This window comes from Sinohyriopsis cumingii, chromosome 11 (assembly GCF_028554795.1).
Source record: "Sinohyriopsis cumingii isolate HCF-2022 chromosome 11, ASM2855479v2, whole genome shotgun sequence".
NCBI classification, from domain to species: domain Eukaryota; kingdom Metazoa; phylum Mollusca; class Bivalvia; order Unionida; family Unionidae; genus Sinohyriopsis; species Sinohyriopsis cumingii.
This window is the reverse complement of record NC_142971.1, coordinates 85,961,808-85,983,613: the sequence shown is the minus strand read 5'-3', so window position 1 is coordinate 85,983,613 and position 21,806 is coordinate 85,961,808. Positions and strand designations below refer to the sequence as shown.

The 21,806-nt window shown below is 33.3% G+C and overlaps 1 protein-coding gene and 1 long non-coding RNA gene across 2 annotated transcripts in view; both read left to right on the top strand.

Moving 5' to 3' along the window:
* The window catches only part of LOC149788899 (plexin-A1-like), a 336,630-nt gene that overhangs the window by 236,510 nt on the left and 78,314 nt on the right, over positions 1-21,806 (top strand). The window contains exons 21-22 of the mRNA XM_089975025.1: positions 14,067-14,210; positions 14,518-14,749. Of these exons, the coding sequence (XP_089831151.1) occupies positions 14,067-14,210; positions 14,518-14,749 (376 nt within the window). The remainder of the gene's footprint in view (positions 1-14,066; positions 14,211-14,517; positions 14,750-21,806) is intronic.
* Positions 4,997-6,445, top strand: LOC149788900 (uncharacterized). Its single transcript, XR_016424458.1, has 2 exons — positions 4,997-5,168; positions 5,975-6,445. It is a non-coding gene; the product is annotated as an uncharacterized LOC149788900 (long non-coding RNA).

The window sequence follows — 21,806 nt, the reverse complement described above, 5'->3', positions numbered from 1 at the left end:
TCTCTTTTTTTTATACGCAATTTAAATAAATACAAATATACAGAATCTAGGTGACATAGTTTGTGATATTATAGTCTTTTGTTCCTGTTTACTATCAAATCAGACTAAATTAAGTGTTATTTTTTTATAGTTTATATTACAAACACATTATACACTATAACATTATGCTATCAAATATGCATTTTATTTGTAACACATTTCTTAGTTACTGAAAAATTGTTAAAGCTATATTAAAAATCCAAATCACACACACACACACTTTTGGCTGAGACCCTGACAGGATCCCCATTCTATCTGTTAAGATAATGTACACTATTAGGTGAAACAATATAATATTAGCCATTTGAATTACAGTCAGTGCTCATAAAGTCTTATAGTCCAGTGCTCAGGGCCCCTCTAATTTCAGATCAAACCCCTACTGTATTCTAAGTGAGGTGCCCATTGGGTTTGTCAAAAAAAAATCTAATTCATCTGAAAACACTTTGACGATGCTGATGAAATGTTTAAATTTAATTTCAAGATGTTGGAAGACTGGTAAATTATTAATATTTATCTCCATATATGCCCCTTACTTATATTGAAAGTGGTAAATTTTGAGTACAAATTGAAGCATAATTATTGTGATCCATGAATGGGGAACAGATTGTCTGTGTTACATTAACTAGTTCTCACATGGCTTTAACGTACATGTGATTCTAAATGACTGGATATTTATGCACCAGAACCAGACTAGTGGAGACAGTTACTGTTTCACCAGTTGGTGTAATGATGCATGGCCTCATAATGCCATTAAAGCTAGTGTATATACATGACAAACTGTTAACCAATTACTTTGTTCTTGTAATCTGTTTAGTCAATTTTCAAGATTGACACTTAGCATTACTTTTCATTTCTTCTGCAGGATGTTTTTTTCAAGTATTATAAGAAATAAAGGGGTCAGTGTGGTTGTGTTGGGTTTTGAGTCTTTGATTACAAAATTTGGCTGACCATGAGATAAAAAGAAAAGAACAACTAAAAATGGTTGTGGCAAAAGCCTTGCACAAGTATTCTGATTTTTTATAATCTTGTTTAATTGATATTGCACTGTTCAAGATTTTTTAAGTTAAAGCTTCATAAATAATAATTAAGCTGTCCGTTGCTCACGGTTACACTAATGAAATAATGTTCCAAAAAAATTAAGTGGCATCTGTAAACAATTTCAAAAGTGCAAATGGAAACTGTATATTAATCAAAACACTTCGGATCCTAATGATCACAAACACTTTTGATCCACTGAGTAAGACAGACATTGTTAGAGCAATTAAACAATGGCTTACCTCAGGACCTGGAAGAAAACAATTGCTTTCAGTTTAATTTTTCGAGATTCAAAAAAAAAGCAAGTCAATTTAATATGATTTTGTTTTTATTTTTTCATATTTGAAATGTAGCAATTGCAACGATGTGTAAAAATATTACTGAGAAAGGGGCAATTTTGGGAACATGGAAATTGCAGTCCAGGCCTGTGTAGTTTGAGTCTGGGCTTGTTATTTGTTTTAAATCACCTGAGTCTTAGGGGCCTGTATCTAAAATAAAAATTCTTTGAGCACTGTTAACATTTAACCACCTCTTCTAAACAAGTCCTCTCAGAAACAATCGATGCATCCTCTCTTGCTTTCTTGTATTTTTTATGATTCAGGACCATCCACTGAAATACATTACAACAGCATGTTACTACACTGTATTAGCCTGAACAAATAATCTGACTGTTTACTTGATCGGCAAAATCATTTCATTTTTTTAGTTCAACATTCAAAAATCACTTCACTTAAACATCTGTAAGTGTTATTCATGATTATGCTTTAAAGAGATTCTAAATTTTAGTTTTGCCATCCATTTTGAAAGGGCCTAATGTCAAATGATTGGTACTTTAGGCTATATCTGTGAACAAAAAAGGCAAAGAAATTACTAATTTGATACCTTGAAATAGAATCACTTCAATCTTGTTTAAAAATGAAAAAAGTAGGTGCAATGACCTGAATAATTGCCGAATTTGATACATGAGAAGAAAAATGGAAATTAGGTCAACCAGCTTTCTTGCAATTTGCTTTCATCAGTCTATTGGTGCTAACTGACAACAATGCATCGAGAACTGCAGTTTGGCAGGTGCAGCTGTAAATAATAATGATCTGCAAAGTTATCATCCCAATGATTACATGAAGCAAGATTACAAAATCTCATCTAGCATATTAAATCTTACATAAAAGCTGTGCAGCAGTAGACATAGATATTGGCCCTACAGCTACCAAACAGCCTTGATTTTACTCACCAACATGAATTCAATTATTTTGGGGCTTCTAGGATCAGTTGGTGCACATTTATTGGTGCTGCATTATTCAAGGTTCACTAACCAGTCTCCACAACTGTAAACAAGGGAAATAACCATAGTTAAGGGCTTCATCTTGCTTGGTTTTATTATTTCATTTCCAGCAAACTTAATTCTTTATAGAATGCTGACAGAATGGGATGGGTTTGTCTCAAAGAAAGCAAAAACTATATACATGTTAAAGTTTATATTTAGTGAATAACTATTTTCTTCTTGCAGCAGATAATAATAATAATAACAGCAAGAACAGCAACAACAATAATTGTCACCATATTAACTGGGACAGGTATAATATGCATGGTGATAAGAGTAAAAGATTCAGAAGAATGGACTTTTTTTAAAATGATTTTTTTGTGTGTAAAAATACTCACTATTTAAGTATTGATATCTTATGGAAATGTATAATACAGGACACAAAATCATATTTATTTACTTATCCTAAATCTCTAAATATGGAGATTATTATTATTATTTTTATTATTACTATTATTATTACAAATTTTGATATTTACTACCTTCAGAAATGTATAAAGCTGGTAATATTAAATGTAACAAAATGGAATTTTCGGAAATAAAAAAATAATCTTCATGAAATTTCACTGAGGTCATTCTTAACATAAAATTGTTTCTTGTATATTTGCTACTTGAAATTGTTTAAAAATTCAGTTTTTCGATACTACTGTTTCAGATACATTGAATTCACTGTGCAGATGCAGCACTTAAAAATTAGAATCTTGTTCTTTAGTAATATTGTATTTCAGAGAAATGTCTGTCTGACAATAATCTGGATGCCATGCCAGATATCCAACATTTGCACAGAATATTTAAATCCAAATTGCTCTTGTGGAACAGATTTGTGAGAAATTCCAACTTAGAACAAATTTATGTGTCCAATTCGAATCAAAGTCCAAAATCTACACATGTGAAAATTTGGTTGGTTTTTCCTTGGCTCACAAGATTTAACAAACTGCACACATGAGCTTGCAAAATCTACCCCATTTTATACATTGTTAACAAGGTTCTCATGTGCAGCTTATGAGAAACGCATGATAATTGTTGAGATTTTTCAGTATGGCTAATCCTAATCAATTGAGCAGAAGAAATGAAAAGTAATGCTAAGTGTCAATCTTGAAAATTGACTATGTTCTCTTCCAGGGTTTTCCATGCTAAAATATACCAAAGAAAGTCCAAACTGTCCATACTTTTTTCAGGGTTTTCCATGCTGAAAAAAAAATTCTAAGTCCAAACTGTCCATAGCTTTCCAGGCATGTCCAGCCTTTTCATGATATATTCTGCACAACATTTAATTTTTCCACTGTTTTCCTGGGTTTTCCATGGGTTTTCATGGTATTCTATCCTTTTCCAGTGTACACTATGGAAAAAGTACAGCTGGGTGTATCCCAAACCAAAATGCATCCTTGCTGAAAGCTTGTGGCAAGCTTGCGGTAAGCTTGCGATAAGCTAGTTTGATGTTTATAAGCTAACATGGATGCTTGCGCAAGCTTGTACAAGCAAGTGCAGGCTTAGGCAAGATAGCTGGATATAACCGCAAGCTTGCACAAGCTTGCGCAAGCTTGTACAAGCTTTCTTGTTTGCTTCAGAAATTAAAACTAGCTTGCACAAGCTTTCTTGTTTGTTTCATAAAGTAAAACTAGCTTTCGCAAGCTTACTTGTTTTCTTCAGAAAGTAAAATTAGCTTGCGCAAGCTTGTTTTCTTCAGAAAGTAAAACTAGCTTGCACAAGCTTTCTTGTATGTTTCAGAAAGTAAATTTAAACTAGCTTGCAACAAGTTTCTTCATATATATATATATATATATATATATATATATATATATATATATATATATATCCATTGCTTGTGAAAGTTTGAGACCATGTATCCAAGTAGCAGGCACCATCACTGTCACGCCCCTACGAAAACAAAGTCATGACTTGATGAACAATCATGAAGTGTTCATGAAAGTTCCTCAAGTAAGTTCATGAGCTTCAAGAATTTTGATGAATCATGTACTTGAAGTTCATGAACACACTGATGAATTTTTATGAACTATTATAATATCTTTGAAGTTCCTGAAATGTCATGAACTAATGGTTCATGAACAATTCAAGTACTTTGATACAATACCATGGTATTTCTTAAAAAAATGTATATTAAATATCTATATCATTATATTCATAAAATGTTCATGAAAATTTATCATACAAACTTCTCACAATATTAGTGAAATTTAAATAAAGGTGAATTTTTTCTTCTTTTTTTAAAATGATATACTGTATAAATGTTCATACAGATCTTTAATTCAATACTTGTTTACTTAACCTGAGTATTTCTGGATTAATATGGGAAAATATTTTCTGGCCAGCATCAACAAAATGTATTTGCTTTAAAAAGCTTTCAATGACTTTGTCCTAACGTTTTTTTTTCTTCTCTCCATTACTGTTATAAACTGCTTATTCTATTGACTTAGTCACTGGTTGCCAATTTGCAGTAAAAACCGAAATATATTAACAACGATTATTCTGATTGGATGACTTTGAAAAAAGACGTGATATGATTGGTTAATATACGCGCGCGATTTCAACAGTTAAGCTTCCTCAGAAACCAAAGATCATGCAGATGGTTAGGCAAAAACCTCGAACAAAAACCGTGGACTCCATGGAATGGACAGATGAGAATATTTTCAATATCATTTTTTTAAAGTAAGTAGAAGTGCAGAGAAGCGACTTTGAAGAATGTGAAGGAAATGATTTGGTGAGAGCAAAATTAGGCGGAAAAGCGTACCAAGCCCGGATGACCAGAATTACGGTGAGTATCTTTTTCTTGGTCATTCGTGATTATTTCAGTAGAAGTTATATGGATATTTTATTGGTTTATATATGTCATCATATTATTTATAACCAAGCTAATGACACGATTTTGTTCAGACCTAATTTAAACTTGCTCATCGAAGTTTTGAAAATCACTAAACATTATCACCCCCACCCCCCCCCCAGTTCTCGATACCAGACGTGGTTCGATATCGATAGGAGTTGAGATGTTCGAGATCGTTTTCTTTTACATGACATCACTATTTCTATAATCTGATGTAATTTCGTAATTTAAAAAAAAAACCTTAAGAAAATAGTTAATGCGTGAAACTGTTCACAATAAAAGTGCAAATAACAACGTGATGAAACCGGAAGCAGCTATACGCAACATGCGGAGTCGGAGTGGATGCATTAGTGACATACCAAGGGCCTATACCACACAAGTCTGGCGTTTTATCAATAAAAAATGTCGAAAATATTTGAAAGCATGAAATAACCGTTATCTGTAATATATACGGTTATTTAGTGTAACGGTGTTGTCAAAAAAAATGTCATATTTTACTGAATAAAACATCCGTCTCCTGTGACTATACCTATGGCTAGACAGATTCAGTTAATATAAAACAGTGACAAAATTCTGCAATAATATAAATGCTCAGCATTATGTGTAAGGGATTAAATCATTTTTGAGTTGGATCATATTATTCCAGTAAGTAAAGTGGGGTACAATGATAATGTGCTAAAAGCTAAAAACAATGTTGATCAGAGATTATCTGTAATTAACTAACTTTACCTTTTTTTCAGACCAGACAGCAGAAAAGTAAAATTGGTAGAGGATGAAGTTTGTAGGTTAAGGATGAAAATTTGAAAACTGGAGGATTCAAGATGGAAGAGACATTAAATTGTGACTGCTGCAACAATGTTAAAGATCCAAACAGTAATCAGATGGAACAGCTTAAGTTGCAGAAGGAGACATTCAGTAGTGACATTGGACAGGATTTGATTAAATTATAGACCCTGAACATCTTCACAAAAGAGTTATCAGACAGGTCAGTCTCTGGAAGAAGATTGGTCAGGAGAAACCCCAGCTGAAAGACAGCCCCATGACGATGAAATATGCTTCAACAGTTGATTGCAGGCAACTGCCCCAATATCTCTTGAACATTTTTCAAAGAAAAATTACAGAACATACAAAAAGTGTTGCTAAGGGTAAAAAAAAAGAATATCACTTGTCAGTTTAAATTTATCTGAAATCAAATACAGTTTTTAAGATAATATGTTGCATTTTATACTGTATTAACCCCATCCCCCATCTAAGGTTATTGTATGATTCAGGATGAATAGGTATTTGTGACTTCTCAGGTTATCATATTTTGTTTTATAGGCACTGTTCGTGAAGTCATGAATCATTGAGAAACTTTGTTCATCATAGTTCATGAATATGTTCATGCACTTGTTCATGAATGATGATCATCCAGTTTGTGGACTGTTTTCAATTCATGCACATTCTAGAATAATTCATGAACCTTTTGATGAACTTTCATGAACGGTTCTTGAACCAAGTTCATGAACAGTTCATTCATTATTCATGATCATTTCATAGGGGCGTGACACTTGCAGCTAGGGGAACACATAAAGCTTCTGCAGCCTTGGGTAAGCTTGCAGTGAATGAATAAACTTGAACAATGGAATTAAACTTAATGTTTTGGCAGAACAGATTTGTTTTCCACTGCATTGCAACTATAAGATTGCATTATTTAATCATTAAATATGCAGATTACTTCATTGGAATGAAGTAAAACTTTGCAATATATTATGATAATTTGGTCCACCAGGAGCAGTTGAGTCTAAAATGCATTTTTGGACAGGGGCCTTCGGACTCCCAGACCCCCCCCCCTTCACATTTTCAGGGGTTTTTTTGGAAGGGGGGAAAACACAATCATGTCTGATTTTTGAAAGCCCAGATGCTTGTAGCAAGAAATCTCTGCAAGCTTGCAACAAGCTAGTAACAAGCTTGCACAAGCTTGTGTATACTTATTGTACTAGGTAAATAATAACAAGCTTGCGCAAGCTTGTGCAAGCTTAAGCTTTCGCAAGCTTGTGCATGCTTATGACACTTTTGTTAAATAAGCTTGCGCAAGCTTGCTGCAATGTTCCAAATACAAGCTTGCCGCAAGCTTTATAAATAAGCTTGCGCAAGCTTGCTGCAGTGTTCCAAATACAAGCTTGCCGCAAGCTTGCTGCAATGTTCCAAATACAAGCTTGCCGCAAGCTTTATAAATAAGCTTGCGCAAGCTTGCTGCAATGTTCCAAATACAAGCTTGCCGCAAGCTTTATAAATAAGCTTGTGGCAAGCTTGCTGCAAGCTTTAAAACAAGCTTGCAATTTTGGTTTGGGATAGATGTAGTATTTGGCTAGAAGAAAACAAAATTAATATGGCTGTTCATAGAATATTCCATACCGATTTGTATCTGCCAATGTAACTAGAAAATAGCTTTCATCTGGTTGATACTCTGACAAGATTCCCCTCAATCTGTAAAGATCATACACTATTAGGTGAATGTTAGCCATCTGAATTACGCTGAACCATCTCTTTATCTAATTTACAAGTCTTAGAATAAAATTCTGCATCCTTCCTTCTTGTATGATTCAGGTACCATCCACTGAAAGAGATCACAACAGCACCTACTATGTACCCTGAACAAAAAATTTGACTATTTACTTGTTTGGCAAAAACATTTAATTTTTTAGCTAACATTAGAAAATCACTTTACAAGTCTGAGAAACATCTTTCAGTGTTATTCATAACCGTCCAATGATCAGTTCGTAAATTTTGGTTTTATCATCCGTTTTAAAAGGGCTACAAGATAGGTCATATGATTGGTTGTTGTTGTTGTTGTTGTGGGGTTTAACGCCATTTTTCAGCACATGATAGGCAATGCATGGCGGCCAGTATTAATGGTGGAGGAAGAACCCGGGAAAAACCCGGGAAGAACCACCGACCCACGAGAAGCTACTGGCAAGCTTTCTCACATACCCACATTGGCCAAAACTGAGACTCGAACCCACGCAGACAGAGGTGATATGGCAGTGATCCGTAATGGAGACCGCTTTAGACCACTCGTCCACTTGGGGCCCCCATATGGTTGGTACTTCAGATCTTTAAACAACTAAAAAACCAATTACCTTAGGACCTTTGAAATAGAATAACTGCCATTTTCTTTCAAAATGAAAAATTAAATGTAGTGACCTTGGAAAAATTGCTGAATTTGATATTTGGGGGAAAAGTCCCTAGGAAAAATGGAAATTAGGTTAACAAGCTTGCATGCAGTTTGCTAATCTTGTTAACTGAGTGTTGATAACCAACAACATTGCATCAAAAACTACAGTTTGGTAGGTGCAGCTATAAATAATAATGATTTACAAAGTTATCATCTCAATGATTATGTGAAGGAAGATTAAAACTGTGCAGCAATTGTACTGAATACAGTATAACTATAAAATGGCCCCCAAACTGCAGTTCTGTAAACTAGGAAAATTCAACAGCCTTGATTTTACTCACCAACATACATGTAGTAACTCAGTGACTTTAAATTATTGTATGGGTTCTATGATCAGTTACTGTACATGGATTGGTACTGCTTGCAATAAAATTTCCTGAATTAACAAGTTATATTGTGATGGTTCAATCTTAAGAATGGAGCCAGTTTGAAAATGAGAATGTCATGATAGTTCTGTCTTGTAATTACATCATAAATGTTGTCTGTATATTTGAAGGTTTGTAAACCAGTCTCCAGGCTGTAAACTAGGGAAGTAACTAATGTTAAGGTCTCAATACCAAATTAGGTCTTTTCACAGAAAACCACATTTCCTCTTGCATGATTTTATTGTTTGATTTCATTGTTAAGAAGCAAAGCATAACTCTGTACGGAATGCTAGCAGAATAGGATGGGTATCTGTTAAAGAAAACAAAATTATTTGAAAATAACTGACAACTATTTTTTATTCTGTCAGCAGATAATAATAATGATAATAATAATAATAATAATAATAGTATTTTATACTATTCACAACAACACTTACAATAATAACCAAGACAGGGAATCATGCCTAATGATAAGAAGCAAAAGATTCAGAAGAATGGATAATGATTAATGAAGTATTGATATTATATGGATATATATAATACAGCAAATTAATATCACATTATTTACTTATCTTAAATCTATAAATAATGGAGTTGTTTATTATTATTATTATTATTATTAAAAGTTTTGATATTTACCTCCTTCAGAAATGTATAAATCTGGTAATATTAAATATAACAAAAAAGAATTAGTGGAAATAAAAAGTAATCTTCATGATTAATTTAACAGAGGGCATCATTTGCATAAAATTATTTCTTGTACGTTTGCTACTTGAAATTGCTTAAAAATTCAGTTTTCTATACTGTTGCTTAAGATTCATCAAATATGCTGTGCAGATGGGGTAATTCAATGTTAGAATCTTGTCTTTGAGTAATATTGTATTCCAACAACATTGAGTAATATTGTATTCCAACCACATTGAGTAATATTGTATTCCAACCACATTGAGTAATGTTGTATTCCAACCACATTGAGTAATATTGTATTCCAACCACATTGAGTAATATTGTATTCCAACCACATTGAGTAATGTTGTATTCCAACCACATTGAGTAATGTTGTATTCTAACCACATTGAGTAATGTTGTATTCCAACCACATTGAGTAATGTTGTATTCCAACCACATTGAGTAATATTGTATTCCAACCACATTAAGTAATGTTGTATTCTAACCACATTGAGTAATGTTGTATTCCAACCACATTGAGTAATATTGTATTCCATCCACATTGAATAATATTGTATTCCAACCACATTGAGTAATATTGTATTCCAACCACATTGAGTAATATTGTATTCCAACCACATCTATTTAACGGTAATTTATGCCATGCTTGATATCCAACATTTGCACAGAATATAAAGTCCAAATTGCTCATGTCAAACACATATGTGAGAAAATCCAACTTAGAACAAATATAACAGGTGTCAAACCAGAATCAAAGTCCAAATTTCTCACATGATAACTCACAAGAGAAATTAGAACTATGCCTTATCTTCAGACATAGATGTAATTGAAAAGAATGTTTTCCATGTTAATTTTTCTTATGAGAACACTTAAATTCTCACATGAGAAAAATCTGTTCATGTGATAATTTGCTAAGTTTTTCCTTGGTTAACAAGATCTATCAAACATCACATTATGAGCTTGTAAAACTACTCTATTTGCATACATTTCAAACAAGTTTCTTATGCAGTCTATTTGCATACATTTCTAACACGTTTCTTATGCACTCTATTTACATACATTTCTAACAAGTTTCTTATGCACTCTATTTGCATACATTTCTAACAAGTTTCTTATGCACTCTATTTGCATACATTTCTAACAAGTTTCTTATGCATTCTATTTGCATACATTTCTAACAAGTTTCTTATGCACTCTATTTGCATACATTTCTAACAAGTTTCTTATGCACTCTATTTGTATACATTTCTAACACGTTTCTTATGCACTCTATTTGCATACATTTCTAACACGTTTCTTATGCACTCTATTTACATACATTTCTAACAAGTTTCTTATGCACTCTATTTGCATACATTTCTAACAAGTTTCTTATGCATTCTATTTGCATACATTTCTAACAAGTTTCTTATGCACTCTATTTGCATACATTTCTAACAAGTTTCTTATGCACTCTTTTTGTATACATTTCTAACACGTTTCTTATGCACTCTATTTGCATACATTTCTAACACATTTCTTATGCATTCTATTTGCATACATTTCTAACAAGTTTCATATGTGTAGTTGATGAGAAGCTTATGAGAATTGGTGAGTTTTGTTTCTGTACAGGTAACTCTAATCTGTTGAGCAGAAGAAATGAAATATAAATCTAAGTGCCAGTCTTGAAAAGTGACTAAGTTCTTTTCCAGGGTTTTTCAGGCTGAAATGTATCAAAAAAGATTATAAGTCCAAACTGTCCATAGTTTTTTCCAGGCATTGTCCAGCCTTTCCATAGACAATATCCAGGGTTTTCAGAATAAATTCTGCAAGATATTTCATTTTTTTTTCACTGTTTCCATGTTTTTCCAAGGTATTCTGTCCTTTTCCAGAGTATGTTATGGAAAAACTACTGCTGGGATTAATCAGTTACTATCATTGTCTTTCACTGTTTATAATGGCCATCAGGCCTTGTACTGTTACTATCATTGCCTTTGACTGTATATAAAGGCCATCAGGCCTTGTACTGTTACTCTCATTGCCTTTGACTGTATATAAAGGCCATAAGGCCTTGTACTGTTACTATCATTACCTTTCACTGTATATAAAGGCCATCAGGCCTTGTATAGTTACTATCATTGCCTTTCACTGTATATAAAGGCCATCAGGTCTTGTACTGTTACTATCATTGCCTTTCACTGTATATAAAGGACATCAGGCCTTGTACTGTTACTATCATTGCCTTTCACTGTATATAAAGGCCATCAGGTCTTGCACTGTTACTATCATTGTCTTTCACTGTATATAAAAGACATCAGGACTTGTACTGTTACTATCTTTGTCTTTCACTGTATATTAAGGCCATCAGGCCTTGTACTGTTACTATCATTGCCTTTCATTGTATATAAAGGCCATCAAGCCTTGTACTGTTACTGTCATTGCCTTTCACTGTATATAAAAGACATCAGGCCTTGTACTGTTACTGTCATTGCCTTTCACTGTATATAAAGGCCATCAGGACTTGTATTGTTTTATGAAAATCTGAATAATTATCTAAGTAGAACCTAGCTATACAGGCTGTTCTTAGAAAGAAAAAAAAACAATACAGGCAAAAAAATATTATAATTGTTACGCAAGTATTGCACAATGAGTGCCTGGAGCAATATGCTGTTGTTTTTAAACACTGCACATTAATACAAATATCTTAATGAGTGCAGTGGTGTGACCTTTCAAACCTAAGTACACATCTTCTATTCATGAGAAAATAGAAATGTAAAACATTTAATATTTTCACTCTATTATTACATTTGATCAGTGGATGTCATATGAAAATAATAAGTAATTAATATCTTTTATTAGGATAGCTTTTCACTTTCATAAATTATAATTTGTTAATGTTCTTTGGTAGCCAATGGTATGATACAATATTGATAAACAGCTCTCACAAAGTGTGTAATGACTGAGTTGATTTCTAATTCATGACTTTATTGGAAATTTATATTTTCTGTCCTGGAAATATTGCAAATGTTGCTGTTACAAGTGCAGTGATAATACAACATGGAAATTTAAATGTGGAATACCACTATTGTACTCTTAAGTAATTAGGTTCACTATCAAAGCATTAAGTTCTCAACAATCATGGGTTATGTGCCTGAACAATGCCAGTGTAAACCTATTTTGTTTGAAACAATCCTGCCAAAATTGTCCCATGGGAAGCCAATGTTTTGGTCCAGAGTTGGATCTGTAAAGCTCTGATGAATGCTGCTGTTATTAATGGATGTAATGTGATGGCTGGTGCTGAAGAAATTGTTACAAATATGCTAAACCTAAACTGCAAAGATGCAGACAGTGGAGATGTGCATTGAGACCAGAAAACATCTTCCCTTAAGCCAATTCACTCTAAGTGGCTTATCTGTTGACATAACAAAAACAGCTCATTGGAAAGACCTGACTGAAATGGGCTTTGAAAAAGTGGGACTGTTCTGCTGATTGATTATTTAACAGTTTGTTGTTATGTTCAAAAATGTACATATATAAATGGGAATATGGGAATAATACTTGCTTTGGGAAATAAAGAAGGACACGGATATTGAATAAATTTGCAAACTATTGCTATACATCAGGTATAGTCTTTACAACCTTACACTAGTTTTCATGCTCATGAAATTTTTTTGCATTCAAATTAAATTGTAATCAGAAATTAGTTCCATTTTTCCTTGTTGTTCGTGTACTTATCCTAACGTACATGTCACATCCTCAGCGCTATAGGAAACCATGTTATCCTAATGTACATTTCACATTCTCAACACTAAAGGAAACCATGTTATCTTAATGTACATTTCACATTCTCAGCACTATAGGAAACCATGTTATCCTAATATACATTTCACATTCTCAGTACTAAAGGAAACCATGTTATCTTAATTTCACATTCTCAGCTCTATAGGAAACCATGTTATCCTAATATACATTTCACATTCTCAGTGCTATAGGAAACCATGTTATCCTAATGTACATTTCACATTCTCAGCGCTATAGGAAACTATGTTTTCCTAATGTACATTTCACATCCTCAGCGCTATAGGAAACCTTGTTATCCTAATGTACATTTCACATTCTCAGCACTATAGGAAACCATGTTATTAAAAAAAAAAGAAAGAAGCAGATATTTTGTTTTGACTTTTAAATTTGTAGTCTAGCTCACCCATGAAAACCACAAAATTGGAATCCAACAAATTTAAAGTGTTTCACAGTATCTGCCTTTATATCATGGAACCTTTATTAACCAGACCAAGTATATTAAGGATTTTTTTCTTGCAGCCACATAACAATTATAATGATACAAATTATTCCAGCCAACAGATAACAAGCCAAATATTTTTGTTACTTTATGATCATTATACACAACTTCCACTATTTATAAAGACAGTAAACTATGACCTTGTTGAGTCCCAAAGAGTGACTATCTAGTTAACAGGGGCCATTATTTATCACAAATGAGGATACAGATTTCATATGAATGGCAATTAATTGTTTGCACTAAACTTTATGATTTATTTGCAGTTTTTCTACTTTCAACAGGGCAATAACTTGCTGTGGGAGAGAGGAGATATCATTATCACCATTGGCTATGAAAACTGTGCATTGGTGGAAGTTACAGAGAATAACATATCATGCAGTCCTCCAGCTCAGCAGCCCGGATCAGACCTTCATTTTCCTGTTTCTGTATGTACATCATCACTCATTACTTTCATTTAACGCCATGTTTCTATCTCAAATTTTTTTTTTAAGTTAACTGGGATTGAAATATTTTCATTCAAAGTTTCATTCAGAATATGAGTAACAAAATCAAAATTAGAATATCTATGAAATATCTTTATCTTTCTTGACATTTCTAATTGTTTTGGTTCAAATTTTTATTGGCTATATTCATATAATTTAGACATGATGAAGTGTGGGTGCCAACATCCCTCCTACCCCTCAACAAATAACAGTGTTGAATGAAATATCTTGAATGTCTTTCTTTGTGTAGGTGAAGATTGGCAATTTCAAGCAAACTGTTGGCTACTTGAAGTATGAAGATGAAACAATGTCAAAAACTGTCATCGGTGTGATTGCCAGTATTGCAGGAGTTCTGCTTCTAGTGTTAATACTGGTTGCAGTTTTTTGTTTACGAAAATCTCGACAACTCAGCAGGAAGGCAGAGGAATTGGAGAAACAAATTCAAGACTGGGAAATGGAAATTAGGAATGTCAGTCGAGAAGGTATGTGATCAAGACATTAACTGACCTCTACTGCTTTTACCCATCTGACAGAAAATTAAAAATCAACATCCAGTTGGATATATGTATTTGTAGATACTATTGAAAATGGATTATTATAAATTCAATGCAATCTAGGATATCATTTACTAGATGTCATTCAGTAGAAGAATAATTGTTATACATACATGTAATATATACAAATGACATTTTTAAAATCAGAAGTATACTGTCTTGTTACCTGTTAGATTGTCTCTTATAGCTTTAGGATCAGTTCATCATTCACATCTCAGCTCTGATCATGTCATGTATATCTAGTGAGCACCATCTCATACATCTCTTGGTTAGGACCAGCTCATGCATATCTTGGCTAGGGCCAACTCATGCACATCTTGGCTAGGACAAGTTTTTGCATATCTTGACTAGGACCATCTCATGCATATTTTGGTGAGGACCAGCTCATGCATATCTTGGCTACAAGTAGCTCTTGCATATCTTGTCTAGGACCAACTCATGTATATCTAGCTAGGATCACCTCATGCATATCTTGGCTGCAACCAGCTCATGCATATCTTGGCTAGGACAAACTCATGCATATCTTGGCTAGGACCAGCTCATGCATATCTTGGCTAGGATGAGCTCGTGTATATCTTGGCTAGGACCATCTCATGCATATCTTGGCTAGGACCAGCTCATGCATATTGAGCTAGGACCATCTCATGCATATCTTGGCTAGGACCAACTCGTGTATATTTAGCTAGGACCAGCTCATGGATATCTTGGCTAGGACATCTCATGCATATCTTGGCTAGGACCAACTCGTGTATATTTAGCTAGGACCAGCTCATGCATATCTTGGCTAGGACCAACTCGTGTATATTTAGCTAGGACCTGCTCATGGATATCTTGGCTAGGACCATCTCATGCATATCTTGGCTAGGACCAACTCGTGTATATTTAGCTAGGACCAGCTCATGGATATCTTGGCTAGGAGCATCTCATGCATATCTTGGCTAGGACCAGCTCATGTATATTTAGCTAGGACCAGCTCATGCATATCTTGGCTAGGACCAACTCGTGTATATTTAGCTAGGACCAGCTCATGCATATCTTGGCCAGGACCATCTCATGCATATCTTGGCTAGGACCAGCTCATGTATATTTAGCTAGGACCAGCTCATGCATATCTTGGCTAGGACCAACTCGTGTATATTTAGCTAGGACCAGCTCATGCATATCTTGGCTGGGATCAGCTCATGCATATCTTAGCTAGGATGAGCTCATGCATATCTTGGCTACAACCAGCTCATGCATAGGACCAGCATGTACATATCTCAGCTTCAAGAGCTTTCTAATATCATTTTTTGACACATTTACTGAGCCATCTAGTACCTGATATGTCATATTAAACTATATAATTTGATGGTGCTCTTCACCAGTTTCATTTTAGCTCTTGAGGCTAGGTAAGCATGTGGTATTGATGGCTTGTGTCCATTGTGCATTTTCTAACATCCATCCGGCAACATTTACTAATTTCAAGTTCTTTCCCTACATCACAAAACCAATTTCATCCTGATTTGGTAGAAATTATTCAGCATTACAGCCTTTCTAGTTTATACAACTGTGGATGCCATGCCATCCAGAATTGTGGCTCTTATTTACAGTAAAAAATTTAACAACAACAAATTGCTTCTTATTTGTTCTTTTCTTCTAAAGCAACAATAAACAGAATTTGACCAAATTTAAACAAAACCAAACCTATTATTAAGTTTTTTCAAGTATGATGTTGATTAGCCTTCCAGTATGGCTGCCTTTACCTAAAATAAACAAACCTACTACATTCTTTTCTAAAAACACTTAGTGGAATTTGACCAAATTTGACAGAGTGCATGTTGGCTTGAATGTCTTAAATGTTAATACAGAAATTTGAAAAACTTAATTTGAAAAATGGCATTCATTTTCAAATCCACTGCCATATCAGTCAGAAAAGAGTATAAGCCTTCCAGGTTTTTACAAGTGATGCTAATTCTTCAGCTAATGTAGCTGCAATTTCTAAAAAGAGTACGAAAAACCTTTAAATGACATCATTAATCCTCCTTAAGTTAGTTTGACTGAAAGCATTCTGGAATTTGAAAGTCCTTTCACTGATGGCATCTCAAAAGGTTCTAGAACAATTACCCCCAGTCAATGACCCCCATGTCTATTACCCCTCTGTCAATTAACCCCAAGTCAATTACCCCCATCCATGTCAATTACCTTTTGGATATCTAACCCCATGATAGTTTATACCACATTATTAGAATATTGCATTATTTTGTAATTCCTGAAACAGAACAATTTTGTATCACAAGGAAAAAGAATTGTATTCTGTGTTTAGGACTATGGAACTTTAAAAGTACAAAGTGAGTCACAGTTAGGAGTGTACACTAGGGATAACTGAAATTTAATGTAAGTCACAACAATTATTTATTAGTTTTATTGCATTAATACTTCTGGTAGTTATCGTATGTTTGGTTCTCACTTCAAAATGGTTTTTATACTTAATCAGCTAAAATTGGTCATATTTGGAATACATCTGCAGATGCACAAGATGCAGATGAGACTGAGTAAATTAGCATGCAACATAATATTTTCTGCCAGCTACTGATGACAAATAGGTCAAACAGATGATCAACTGCTAGGCATATCCTTGTTATCAGATGGCCTCATCATGCCTAATGTATTGTATAGAAGCATATGTTATACACACAGTAGGCAAATTAAGTACCTGAACAATTATAGAGTTATGGAACTTATGTAAATTATAAAGAAGCTTGCCACTTAATTAAGGTCATAAAACCTGTTCTTTACAGGTAATATATTGTACAGAAGCATCTGTTATAGACTAAATAGGTGGATTAAAGACACAATACCTGGACAATTATATAATTTTGGAACTTTTCCAAGTCACATGGAAGCATGCCACTTAAGGCCATAAAACCTGTTCTTTACAGCTAATATATTGTTGTTGTTATTGTTGTAGGGTTTAACGCCATTTTTCAGCACACGATAGGCTATACATGGCAGCCAGTATTAATGGTGGAGGAAGAACCCGGGAAAACCCCAGAAAGAACCACCGACCCACGAGAAGCTACTGGCAAGCTTTTTCACATACTCACATTGGCTGAATCCGAGACTCGAACCCACGCAGACAGAGGTGAGATGGCAGTGATCCATAACGGAGAGCGCTTTAGACCACTCGGCCACTCGGGGTCCCTCTAATATATTGTATTGGAGCATATGGCTTTGTTTGATTAAAACACCTTTCGCACATGAAGGCTGTTCTTGTTATTAATATCATGCATCATTCTTACTTCTGGTTGTTTTTTTTTTTATTCAGTGTATGTGCTTCTTGTATACATTGGAATAACCATGTCATGGGGGTATTTGTCCAGGGGTTAATTGATGGGGGGGGGGGGGTAAATGACCAGGGGTTTATTGTCCTGCCACCATCTCAAAAAATTGTTTAATGGAATGTAACCATCTTTGATAGATAGAATGCCTGAAAGCCTTCCAGTGATGCTGATCAACTATTTAATATGGCCACCCAACAGAGACTGACCAGTATTGGCAGAGAGCATCCTTAATTGAAGCCCTTTTTAGTTTATACATATGACCTCCTAAAAAAGGTCATATCAGGAGATCTTCAAAAGAGGATGTACTATAAATGTCCAAAATGGCCTACCTCAGAATCTTTTCATTTTATGAAATATTGAATCTGTAACATGGTTAGTTATGAAATAATCTTCACAATTGGATTGAAACTATTACAGGGAATTATGGGAAGAACATTGATTAGCCTAGCACATAGATATATGTGTGCACAACAAAAAAACACAGAACCTATTGTTCTCATATTGCTTGATATATGTATGATTGATATGTTATGTGTAATTGATTTCTGTATGTGTAATTGATTTCTGTATGTATGATTGATTTATGTATGTATGAATAATATCTGTATGTATAAGTGATTTACATATGTATGGTTGATATATGTATGTATGATTGATATATGTACGTATGATTGATATATGTATGTGTAATTGATTTATGCATGTATATGATTGATATATGTATGTATGATTGGTATAAGTATGTATGATGAATATATGTATGCTTGATTGATATATGTATGTATGATTGATATATGTACTCCACTCCCTCGACAACTCGCACCCTGATAACTCACGAACCCGCTTATAACTCGGGGTAAGGCATGGATCCCTTTTTTTTAACCAGAAAATACCCCATAAATTGATCCCTATTTGTTGAACTTGAAGAAAATTGCAATCAAAATTGGTAACAGTAACTTTGATGTATCGCTCATTTTATCATCGAAAACAATAGATAAGACCTGGAAATTTTAGTCAGCACTATGAAATATCAAATTTAAAAATAGGTCATACAATTGTTTACATTTTCTTTCCAAACGACATTCCAAGTACATCGCAATTAACGATATGTAAGGAAATTTTGATCAATGAAAGTGTCACACCAAGTGGAGGCAGTACTAAAATACAAATTATATAATTTTTTTATCGATTGAAATTTGTGTTCTAGTTCTATCTTTTAGTTCCTTTTAAGTGTAATCGTCATAAATGAAATGTGTCCTCTTGAAATTAAATGTAAAATGCATCAATCTACCATAACAGCTTATATGTCCATGATTATTTCTCTGAGAACCTAATTAATTGCTGACCGTGTTTTGATAACTGACTTCCGGAAGTATTTGTTGTATTGTTGCACTGAATTAAAAGCTGGCCTCCTTTTTATTATCACGTTAATTAGGTCTTTTTAATCAAATAAAGGGGGTGGAATAAAAGAAAAGTTAAAAGGTATGAAAATCCAACAAACTTAAAATCTAGCAGCCCCAGTCTTATGTCAGGTGAACTCACTTCATTTGATCAATCGAACACTTATAAATCTTATTGTGTATGTAACATAAACTACCTTAAATTAACCAACTCTTTCATAACTGTGATCAAAGATAACAAGGCAGCCAAGCGAAATGGATACTTCGTAAAATAAAGAGCTTGATTTCACAGATACGGACCATTGTGGGCAAGCAGGTCTCAGAGAATTCTTGAACTGGTCCTTAGAGATATCCTTAGAGAAGGATGATAAGAAGTTTCATTATTACTTCCAATGAAATCACGACATCAATATTGTACTAATTGAACAATACAAAAATTGAGTTTCGATGTAGATGATTGTCTCACGAAATAAATGTCTTATGTTTTTGAAAAAAGGAATCTTGTTTGGTGGTGTATCAACAGTTAATCTAGTTCCCTGCTATAATGGACTCCCAATTAGGCAGGATAATATTAAACACCACTATGGGAACCAGACTCATCAAGAAAACAAAAAGCAGTGACATAATACACAGATTTTTTTGCATACACATGATGGTTGCTGAAACCAATTGGAACGTTCTTTTATATGTTGGACATTTTGAAAATAAATGTTATTTAAACAGAATAATGAACAACTTCATTAGAAAAAGCGCATTATTAAAAATTATTATCAACATGATTGTAAAATGAGGATTCAGTCAGTAAACAGCCCAGTTCCCTAACGCTGCTTCCCCCCATGGTTTTCTCGATGTCAAAGAGATTTTATCCAATTTTTGGAGGTCCCTTGGTAACTCGCACCTCGCTTATAGTGCGGTTTATGTTTGTTGACCCTGTTGTGTGCAAGTTATTGATGGAGAGGTATATATAATTGGTATATATATGTATGATTGGTATATATATATATATATATATATATATATATATATATATATATATGTGTATGATTTATATATGTATGTATGATTGATATATGTATATATGATTGATATATGTATGACTGATATATGTATGTATAATTGGTATATATATGTATGATTGGTATATATATATACATATATATATATATATATATATATATATATATATATATATATATATATATATATATATATATGATTGATATATGTATGTAGAATTGGTATATATCTATGTATGATTGATATATATATATATATATATATATATATATATATATATATATATATATATATATATATATGTGTATGATTGATATATATGTATGTCTGATTGATATATGTATGATTTATATATATGTATGTTTGATAAATATTTTTGTATGATTGATATTTGTTTGATTGATATATATGTATGATTGGTATATGGTGTCCATAAACAAATAGTACCTGAAGACATACTGGAAATACAGTGTGCATATTATTTATAGCTGTAGCTGTAGAATTAACCTTTATACGATTTTAGTAAAATAGGTTAAATTAGTGTAAAATCAACAGGTTAAAGAAATAGTCTATGTAGGTTATAATCTTACAGTATTACATAACCCAGCTTAGCTGAAAAGCCAACTGTAAGTTATATAAGGTAGGTTAGTGATGTCATGCCAGCATAGGCTTCACGTAAAATATAGAGGATATTTTCTTATTTCATCATGTGGTACAAAAAATATGATATATTAAGCCAGAGGTTAAAATATATTGATTTTCATACCACAAGATGAACTATATCTGGTACTTATGCAGTAAAAGAAAATTTTGTTTTCGTTATTTACCAGATTTGCTCCAGAATAAAAGCTTAAAAGATTGAAATACCCCCTTCCCCTTTTGTAAATTCACCTCAGTTTCCTAGGCTGATATATAAAAAATATCAGTGAGTCGAGATAGTGCTAGGATTGGAAAGACATAATATGCAACAATAAGTTACATTTTTGAAATTTTGTAAACTTTTAGAATTAACAATGCATCACATCAAGTTTATCATTGTTGTCAAGGAAGTAAGAAAATAAAACCTCATATAGCTGTGAACAGCATCAGTTAAGATATCTTTAAGCATCAATTTGGATATTTTTGAGCATCAATTTAGATATCTTTAAAACAAATTAAGTTCCATATCTGAAATATAATGTGGTTTCTATTTATTTCTTATAGCTCACAAAGTGCTCATTTTTGTTGCTACAACTTCTGTAGGCACAC